Source organism: Diplotaxodon limnothrissa, linkage group LG2, assembly GCF_057381915.1.
Source record: "Diplotaxodon limnothrissa isolate DT_005_m linkage group LG2, D_limnothrissa_male_GT1.1, whole genome shotgun sequence".
In the NCBI taxonomy this organism is placed as follows: Eukaryota; Metazoa; Chordata; class Actinopteri; order Cichliformes; family Cichlidae; genus Diplotaxodon; species Diplotaxodon limnothrissa.
In genome coordinates this window covers 23394390-23405178 of record NC_140597.1, presented here as the reverse complement: position 1 = coordinate 23405178, position 10789 = coordinate 23394390, and the positions used below count along the sequence as shown (strand labels likewise).

The 10789-nt window shown below is 44.4% G+C and overlaps 1 protein-coding gene across 1 annotated transcript in view; it reads left to right on the top strand.

The window, feature by feature from the left end:
* Window positions 1–403: 403 nt before the first annotated feature.
* nrg2b (neuregulin 2b) overlaps window positions 404–10789 on the top strand; it is a 72696-nt gene continuing 62310 nt past the window's right edge. Inside the window, exon 1 of the mRNA XM_085368443.1 lies at window positions 404–815. Within this exon, the coding sequence (XP_085224569.1) occupies window positions 404–815 (412 nt within the window). The remainder of the gene's footprint in view (window positions 816–10789) is intronic.

Sequence of the window (10789 nt, the reverse complement as noted above, 5' to 3'; positions counted from 1 at the left end):
GCGATGCTAGCCTATTAGCTGGAGAGAGAGAGAGAGAGAGAGCGAGAGAGAGAAAGAGAGGTTTCAGCCCTGGATTCGAGAGGAGACTAATTTACGAGTCTTGTTTTGCCTTTCAGGAAAAGGGGAGATAAGAGGGGGGAGGGTGGTTGGTGAAGGAGAATGCAGCAATCACATTTTTAAGCATGCAGAAGCGGGCCGTTTCCGGTTCCTAGGCTGCTGTGTCCCCCCCATCCGACGCCAGCAGCCGTATGGGGAAAGCAGTGGCAGACACAGATGGCATGGACACTTCCACAAGGTCTGCCGCTCTGCCCTGCCTGCTCTGCCGGAGCCCGTTCGCCGCCGTCTCTCTCTTCCAGCTCGCTCCGCCGCCCAGCAGCACTGCAGCACAGCACAGGCTGACGGCATGAGGCTTGATCCAGTGCATTTCTCCATGCTGGTCATCGGGGTCTCCTTCGCCTGTTACGCCCCGAGTCTCAACTCCCTCCAGGACCAGGCGTACAGATCAGCCGTGGTCATCGAGGGCGAGGTGCGCTCCTCCCCGGAGAACGTCTCCTCCCGGGAGCCCTACAGCGTGAATGTCAAGGTGCTGGATGTGTGGCCCGTCAACAGCGGCGGCCTCGAGAGGGAGCAGCTCGTGACCGTCGGGGACTTCGGTTCCGAGGCCCCGTGCACCACGGTGGAGAAGGACCACAGATATATCTTTTTCATGGACCCCACCGCCGAGCCCTTGGTATTCAAGGCATCGTACGCCCCCGTGGACGCCAGCGAGCCGGAGTCGAAGAAGGATGTTGAGAGAGTGTTGTGCGAGGACTGCGGTAAGTTTAAGGCTTTTCCCTCATACCTGCCATCCACTCACAGCGCACTATAAGGGCCACTGAAACTGCCATGGTGATGTAAGGGAGACATCCAGCACTCTGGCTGCGCATGCACGTTCCCAGTCCATACAGTGTGTCAGCGTACACACACACATATGAGCGATTGACACCTCAGTTTTCCATAACCCGGTCACCCATAATATATGAGAGGCATGTCAGGGGAATGTGTGTGTGTCGCGTAATCTGTCTGTGTGTCCAAAAAATAAAAAATAAAAAATGAGAGATGGTTAGTTAAACCTAAGTAACCACCACCACCCTCCTCCCTCTCCACCGGTTATGACCCAAACGCCAGCATGAAGCCCAGGACCTGCATCGTGTCATCCTCACGGTAGCCTACATGTGCTGCGTTAAGGTGAAACGCACCGGCGGAAAAGCCAGCGGCTCTTCTTGTCGTGTCGCTCCTGTGTGAGTGAGGCAGAAAGTTAGGCCCAGAATGTGATGGGAATCGGGGACAGCAGCCTCGTCTTGAACTAACCTCCTTTCCAAACTTTGCATCGGAGCCTTCAGCCAGTGTTAGATCTGTCACATCTGACGCCTTTTTTTTCTCCTTCAGAAATTGTGGCGAAAGTCTCCACAGTGTCTGTGTGGACTGCAGTGACAGTACGTGGGCGGTGATGGCAGTTTAAAATCTCTAAAACTTGCTGCCAGTTTTTAACATTTAAAAAAAAAATCGTGGTTTGTTCTTGTCTCTACAAACAACAGAGGCTGCGGTGGCCCTTTGTTCTGGGGAGTTTAACCAGAGAGGGCCACAAGTTTGATAGTCTGCACTTTTTGTCTCTCTTTATTTTATTATTGCTGTTTATTTCTTTAAGATAATGGAAAAGCCTTTCCCCCCTCTACAGCAGAGCTCTGGAAATCAGCTTCAGCTCAGTTATGACCTCACATGGTGTGACTTATGAATGTTGTAATGTATATTCAATCTACTTTGAACATAACGCTTAAAAACACAATAATGAGTTTCTTTTTTTTGGCTGAATGTTCTTTGTGAGCCACTGCACCTTTGTTTTCAGCACTGACATGCTTCGCTGCCTTTGAGAAGCTGTAACTACAATAGCCTCAGTTATTGTTAAAGCATCTGGCAGCCATGAAGCGAAGAACTACAAAGACAGGAAGTAGTAATTCAGCCTCTAAAATAGAGAATAAGATCTTCAGTGAGAGCCACGCATTTCTCTCAAATGAGCACCAGCGTAAAACCTTTTAAGGGTCTCCTTTTTAAAAAATGAGGGTTTTAAAAAAACAAACAAAAAAACCTTTAGAAACATGTAATCTTAAAATGTGACATTTATTTTCCAGGCTTGTGTGTCTGTGTATCTGTAGTGTTGCAGCCTAACAGGAGTTAGCTCAGATGTCTCAACAAAGGGTGCATGGAGGTTCTATTTTTACCTCCATGACATGCTAAAATTATCCAGTCATTTATTAATGACAGTGCTGTTGCAATCAGTCTGAACACATTTTCCAGGCAGGGATAAGCTCAGGAGAGGAGATACCCACTTATGAGCTGATTCACCTCTCATGTGTGCGCACATTCTCGCACGCGCTGATGTGTCTCCATGTCTCCAGAGGACATTACACTGACCTATTCTCTGTTGTTAACCACGACAACTATATTTGCCCTAAACCTCCACCTAACCTCACCTTCAACCTAAAGTATGTTGCTCCACATGATGGCGATTCATCTAGGGCTGATTTAGTCCTCACGACATAAGTGAGGCCTGCGTTTGTGTCCATGTATAAGAAAGTTGAGTCTCCGGAGTGTGACTGTCCAAACAGATCTACGTTCTCTCAACATGAGTAGCATAAGTGCGCGCACGCAGAGGCTCACACGACAACTACACACACAATAAGAGCCTAAATTACATGAAGAACCCCAACCTAATTAGACTCTCCAGAGTGTGTGGCGACACTATAGATTCACCGTAGCAACTCGTAGTCTCTGAATGTCCACTGTTTCCGTTACGTCCCTCATCAATTTTGTTTCTTTTCCAGGACTGGATGAGATTGACACACGAGTGGAATATATGAGAGGTTAACGAGAGGTTAAAGAAACACGTATATTTTTTATTGACAGTGCAGTAGCCTTAAAGCTTTATAAAATCTGCTGCGGTGAAGTTGATTTAGGACCTGATTTAAAACAGACAAAATATTACACAGTTCAGATCATACACCCCTGTACGCCACCACAGTGGATTTTACATCAAGTCGAGCTTTCTGATTTAATTCAGAGGGTTTAACAAAAGTATTGCAATAACAGTTTAGGAATTACAGTTATCTTTATACAGAGGTTGAACGTAACTGAACAGCTGACTAACACACAGTTTCATGGCCTGGTGGATTTGCAGTTTAAGTCACCAAATGTAAGCGAAGGAGGCCATCATTAGGCTGAAAAAACCACAAAAAAAATGCATCAGAGAGTTAGCAAACACTTGCAGAGTGGCCAAATCAACCATTTGATATGTTTTTATAAAGAAGAAATTCACTGACGGTTCAGTGGTTTCTCAAAGTACTTTGAAGCTAGTGAGAGTGAGTTTTGTGAGTTTTTGAGACCTCTGCATCACCAGTGTGATTTTTTCCCCCTTTGAAAAAACACAATAAAGTACACAGTACATTTTTAAGCACCAGATTTTTAACAAAGTCAGATGTAGCAAATATGATACAAATCAAAACTCATATATATGCATTTATATTTAATTTAAACTTGTCAGATAGTTCAATAAACACTCTATTTACAAGAATTTTGAATTATCTGAATTACTTCATGGTTCAAGCTTAAAAGTGTTAAAAGTGAAAGCTACTCTTGAGGCATATGTGGATTGTTTAATTTAAAGACAACTGTGGCGATGTACAGAGACAACTTTACAAAATAAAAGTCAGACTATCGAAACACTTGTGGCTCTAACAGCACCAACCTGCAGCGTGGAGTCAGATGGGTTTCACATGTCTGCTTGTATGCGCTCAAACATAGAAACCTTCAAGGAAACTGCTGCTCACTGGCCAAAAGTTCTCCTTAGTTGTAGCTTGCTGGCTGTGGTGATGTTTTTCACTGGGTGAATGCAGTAATGTCAGTGTCGCCTGCAAATGAGTTACGACGGAGCAGGACTCACAGCCAGCAGTGAGGCTGGAGATGTGCAAGCAAAGGTGCTTGCAAAGTTTCACTGAAGACAGGAGAAATGGCAGCTGACAAGTGGGTTAGCAAGGGGTGTGTCTGCGGACACCAATCCAAAAGCAAGTCTAAAGGAAGGCAGCCAATCACAGCCAAACACTTTTATACACACCCTTACCCCTGTCTGTCAGCATGATGGGATCCAAAAGGGCTTTGGGCTTTAGGTTTTCAATAGCATAGCTAATAAAGCTGTGGGTTGCACCAGGCTTATGAGTTTTGCTGATACTAGCTGATGATGTTGTTTTTTACAGAGATTTTTTTGTGCAATAAAAACAGACAGCAGCAAACTGACAGCAAGAGTATCTGATAAGTAGTTACATTTTCGGAGAAGAATGGGAGCAGATGCAAACGATGATCCCACACTATATTTCCTTTATGCTGCTATCTGCTGGGTGGCACAGTTAGTTTCAGAGGGCAACACTTATCACACTTGTCAGGGGTTTAATCTGCCACGACAAGATGTCTCTGACGTATATGTGAAAGCTAGAATCCAGGCAGGCATTCACTAACATACCACCACATTACTGTATAAGCATTTACTGTATTCATTTGTTCTGGGTCTGTTTGACACTTAGTGCTATAAAGCAAAACAAAGACAGAGCAGGTGTTCCAGCTACATTGTTCAGCTAGGTTACTCATGTCCAGGCTACCGGTGCCAGCCGCAGCGATGTGCTGAATTTTACACACTTCTTGGTATTTCTGGCTACAACGAATATGTGGAATCCACATGATGTGCCCATTTCTGACTGTAATGCAGGCAATTAAATAAATGACAAGTTAAAGTCTTTTTAGGGAAGTGGTTGTCGAGGTTTAATTCAGACTTTGTACCAGCGAACGTTTAAAGGCAGGAGCACAGATCCCTCGCTGTGAGAGAAATTATGAGACAGTAAATCTTCGTGCACCATAAAAGATAGCAGAGCCATCTTCCAAAAGCAGAGCCAATGTTGATTAAATGGCAGGACCGACTGGGTTCTCTCTTACTATTTATGTTATTGAGTCTGCCATAGCTGCTCCAATAAGCTCTCCTCTTCTCCCACTTCAGCTCAGCCCACAGCTGGATTGGGGCTTATTTACACAGAGGTTTGCAGAACTGAACAGTTTCAGTGGCAATAGCTGCAATGTTTAAGTTTCAGCATTTAATGTGAAAGAGTGGAGTACAAACTTCCTTTGAACAGATGCTGAGTTACATGTATGTCTGCATCCAGCGTCTCTCCCTCACCGACGTCTCCCTTTTTTATTCTGTGTAAACGACTTAGGCGTGTGGACTGCTCACACTACCCCTCTTCAAAAACTGCAAAACCAATCCCATCTGACATCCCAGACAGGCTGCAGCGTAATGTAGGTCTTCTCTGATCATTTCTGTTGGCACGTCTTTTGAGATGCATTGACAGTTTCGTCCTAAAATAGCTTTATCTGATGCCCAAACATGCTCCTGTCAGTGATGCTGTATCTAATGCTGCATACCTCATGCCTCATGCTCTCCCTCTCTCTCTCCTGCTGTAGCTGACTGTAGCTGGAGTGTGCGGTTCAGCTTATGCTGCCCTTCTGTCAGTCAGCCACACAGAGGAGGAGAGAAAGAGAGAGAAGGAAGCAAAGGCAGTGATCTTTAGCTCTGGCACTACAAAGAGATGCGGTAGTAACTGATACTGTAAAAGTTTCAGTAATAGCCGGGCCTTTTACCCACATAACGAATAAGAAAGAGCGAGAAGTTCAGTGGGTACTTTTATTTTAGTGGAAATGTCTGAAAATGGTTCATTTTGATACGGCAGAAATACTGCTGCGTTGTCCTTTACTCACTCGAGTGTTTAACACATGCAAGGACAGAAATTAGTGCTTGCAGGAAAAGTTACATTGTAAAGCAGTGACGGTGAATGTTTCTTCTCCTGACTGTTAGGAGACCAAAATCAAAAACCTGTATCCAGCACATATTGTGTGCTGAAACCACAAATGTGATGCTGCTCTCAGACATACACTGGATTTTCTGTCAATTAGGTTCTGTAGGTTGTAAAAAAAAAGTGTCGATATAGCTTTCGGGTCTGAAAAGTGATTCCAATGAGAAAGTCATTTTTTTTAATGGCCAGCAGGGGGAGACTGATCAGGTTGTAAAAATTTACTGAATACAACACAATGTTTGTTTTGTATACTGTTATTTCATGTATAGTCGAAGCAGACAATAGAGCAGGGTGTGCTGTAGGGTGTGGCTACACTTTGATTGACATCGCTACTGAATGAGGCTTCAGTGTCTTTGCTTTCTCAGAGATCCACATTTGCTTGTTATGTGCAGTGCCGACAACAAAATTAACAAAATGAGATGCTGACTTTAAAAACCAAAGGGGGATATCAAGGTGGCTATCTATGATCATCTTTTATATACAGTCTATACGGGCATGTCCCACTGGGAGGAGGCCCCAGGTAGGGCTGGGCGATATGACCCAAAATTCATATCTCGATATTTTTTAGCTGGATGGCGATATAAGATATATATCTCGATATATTTTTTTAAAGCCATAAAGTAAGAACAAAAAGAGAGTTCTTAGTCAAAGCTGTGTCCCAGATGTCACACAGGCACTTTTATTAACATAGAGCAGATGTACATAAAATTTACTCAAAAATAAATTATGAGCATTTATTAAATAATAATGCTCCATAAATAAAAGAAAACAATGTTGTTTTTGTGCATAACAAAAAGCTCACAATTGTGCAGTCAAAATGTAAACTAAAAGACGCTGAGCACAATAACAAAGACAGATTTCACAGCTGCTCTGTTCCCAACTTCTACTGCGTGACTGACAGCATTGAGTTTGAAATCCTCTTCGTAACCACGTCTCATAACAGGTGCCATTTATGGTCCTTATACACAGTAGGGTAATATTACGTTGAAGCACAGTACGTATCACTCCGCGAGGCTCAGCCGTAATGCTCCGACAATCCATCAAGCGGTGCAGCTCCGTAGCTTACTAAAGTCGTACTAAAACATTTTTTGACAGATTGCTGAGCGCCGTGTACCACATAAAATCGGTTCGCGGCCATCAAGCACAACCAGAATTCATACATAAGGCGCGCTGTCAACTTTTGAGAAAATGAAAGGATTTTAGTCCGTGCAGCACCTCTGGGCTGCATGGCGTTAGCGTGGTTAGCTCGTTAGCGTGGTTAGCTAGCTAACACGTTGACGCCGTCCAGCGCCACGCACGGGGCGATGCGCACTAACTCGTTAACGGAGATTTGCCGTGTCCGTCTTGTCGCTTCCTGCAGGTGAAGCGATGGGGGAGGAGGGGGACTTGTGTTCAGTGAAGGAGAGGCGAGGCCGAGTAACGTTGCGTAAAGACGAAAGTGGACGAAAGAGAGGCAAACTTGCGGCTCCACAAGTATAATTATAACGTAACATAGACTATATCGATATAAACGATATTGTCACATCTTATATCTCGTATAAAAATATATCGATATGTTTTAAAAACTCGATATATCGCCCAGCTCTAGCCCCAGGGCAGATCTGGGACATGCTGGAGAGATCATATCTCTCGGCTGGCCTGGGAACACCTTGGTGTTCCCCCGGACAAGCTGGAGGAGGTGGCTGGGGAGAGGGAGGTCTGGGCTTCCCTGCTTAGGCTGCTGCCCCTGCGACCCGGCCCCGGATAAGCGGAAGAAGATGGATGGATGGATGGATGGATGGACATCATTAAACTAAGCTATGGCTCCGTAACTGCCATAGGCTAGCTGGGGTATTTTTTTTTTTTTTAAAAAAGCAATAAAGCAACCATCCTACGACTATGGCAAATCAGTGGTTTCCCAGTGACTGTTCTGTCTTCCTCCCCTGATCCCCAATCGGTCACAACAGATGGCTGCCCCTCCCTGAGCCTGGTTTTCCTGGAGGTTTGTTCCTATTAAAAGGGAGTTTTTCCTTCCCAATGTCGCCAAGTGCTTACTTAAAGAGGGTTGTTTGATTGTTGGGTTTTCTTTGTAGGGTGTTTACCTTACAATATACAGCACCTTAAGGCAACTGCTGTTGGGATTTGGTGCTATATAAATAAAAATGACCTGAACTGATTGCACTGCATTGCAATTTTTTCACACTCAATCACCAACTGTGGTGCATTTGCATGCATTTGCAAACTTATAGCAGACTCACTCTATCTTACTGCAGTTTTATTACCAACATCACTTTGAAGATGGCAGCTAATAGCCGCAGACCTGGTCCCCATCTTCAAAGCAGCTATTCCAGAGGCAACGACATCTCCAGCACACTGGATGCAGTTGCAGTTTTGGTTGTGCCACGGTCTCCGATCAATGTTTTCCTGAGTGTGAAGCATGTCATGAGAGCAGCTTTGGTCCAAACACACAAACATGAGATTAGACAACTTTGATATGTTTGTTTGATGTCAATCTTCTGCATCCTGTTTTTGGATCTTTTAATAAGCCAGAGACGGTGGACATATCTTGGCATCTTTACAACCTTAAATGACTATGTTTACCATTTCTCATTAAGTAGGTAGTGCATGTGATTGTCTGTGGATCTGTGGACTTTGTATTCAAAATTTTACTCAGACTAATGTATCCTTATCCCACTATTTTGACTCTGACTACACTTGCACGTGTCTAGCACCTTATAAGCAATAATCTGATATTTCCAGGTTAGCATACACTGCTGTGTCTCAGCTCAGGTTCACGTCAGTGTGTAGAGCAGCTAGGGGGCAGAACCACAGTGGCATTGATCTCCAAATCCCAGAATTAGAAGGAATTTCTGCTCTGGGGCATCATGTCAAAACAATCCTTGGAACAGGAAACACATCCAGGACCACACCCTTGAATAATTCTTTAAAACAAACCCAGTGAATTTAAGCTTTCAGCATGGCTTTCAAATTCAGATCCCTTTCAGCCAGTGATGAGAAAGATGCTCGTGGAGACATAGAATCGCCTGCGTTTGGATCATGGAAACGGTACTGCAGGAATTCCTAAATTAGAATCAATTTTCCTTTGAGCAAGTGTAGTGTTGAGCTCAGACTTATGTGCATACTTTATGCTGATGCATAAACCATGAGATTCACAGGTTCAATAGACTTGAACAGATAGTGTGTGTGTGTGTGTGTGTGTGTGTGTGTGTGTGTGTGCATGTTTGTGTGTGTGTGCATGTTTGTGTGTGTGAGGCCTCTCACTTGTCCGTCTCATCCCTTTTCCCCTTTTTGTTGCGTTATCTGTGTCTATTTCAGACACCCTCTGTGTGTCGCTTTCCCTTCTGTTTCTCTCTCTTTCTGTCTCTCTCACTGTCCTTGTCTCAACAGAGCATTATACCTCTCTCCACACACACACACACACACACACACACACACACACACACACACACACACACACACACACACACACGCACAGAGCAATGCCAGTTAGCTGTTGCTGTTGCTGCTGTGCTGCAGATGCCCCAGTGTGCTGTCATTAGCAGAGAGATCTGGGGTTGCTATAAATTATGCACACTGAATAACAGAAGGCTGAGGATTTCTCCTCTCTGCTGCGGGCGCGTGTGTGTGCATGTGTGTGTGTTAGGGGCGTTGTATAGGTACGTCTCTGCACTGACATTATCCTGATCAACTTTCCTCGCCAAAGTACTTGTATTAGCGCAATTCTCTGTGCCTCAGCTAACTCGCAACTGTACAAATCTTGTACCTATCCTCCAGTTACTTAGCGTGTGTGTGTGGGTGTATGTGTGCGTGTCCTTGCTTGTGAATAATGTATCAGCACTCATCCTCTCCAGCAGTCAGCCTTAGTAGAAAACTCTGACACATGCCTTTTAAAGGGACCACCCCAGTGCCACATGGCTCAGTTTGTGAATGAGAGAGGTTTTTATGTAACCTCTCTCTCTCTCTCACACACACACACACACACACACACACACACACACACACACACACACACATAGAAGTACACACATGCAGATGCACTGCACACACCACCCACACACTCATGCAGCTACTGCTGCACACTCCCTCCTCACTGCATCAGCAAAGTGCCCGTTTCAGACAGGATGGATTTGGCCGATGCTCTCTTCGTTTCGGTTGAGATTGTTTTTCCACAGAATTAGATTAGACATCAAATTCAAAATGGAATAATTAGAAATGTTTATGCCAAGGACTTGTCGGTTGGTATTGCAGATAAAATATTTAAAAATGACAAGTTTGCCACCGCCTCCATAAATCCGAGACATCTCATGTTTTCCTGGAAAGCCATTTTAATCTTTGGCATTCTCCTCCTCAAGTAGCCCTGCTGTGCCAGAGTGTAAGGGGCTGGCATGCAGCCAGCGTAACCTGATATTCGTGAAGTTGTAAAGTGACATATTCATCTGGTACTCAGAGTCACACTTCATGAGCAAGAATTCAGCTCTTTAACATCCCAGAAGCTGTGCGGTGTATGTTGTGTGCTCAACCTCAACATAAAAACAGGCATTACGGTGACTAAAAAGGGACAATGGATGCTTTGCAAACACTTCACAGAAGGGAAAGGGTTAAAACAAACCCTTTGGTTCTATATCAGGCTATCTTCAGCACAGAAAGGTGGGCTATCTTTATCTCTCTTTGTCGTGGCGAGCTTTGATGGTGACAAGTAGAGCATCTTCATCTGTCTTCCAGATGTCCTCCTCTGCCTCTCTAGACGTTATCTCGTAACTATTATGGGATCGTGGTAGACAGCACCGCATGTATGATGTGTTTGTTTTGGCATCTTTTCATGTTTCTGTATTAGGACATGTTTGATCACGCAACATTTTTAA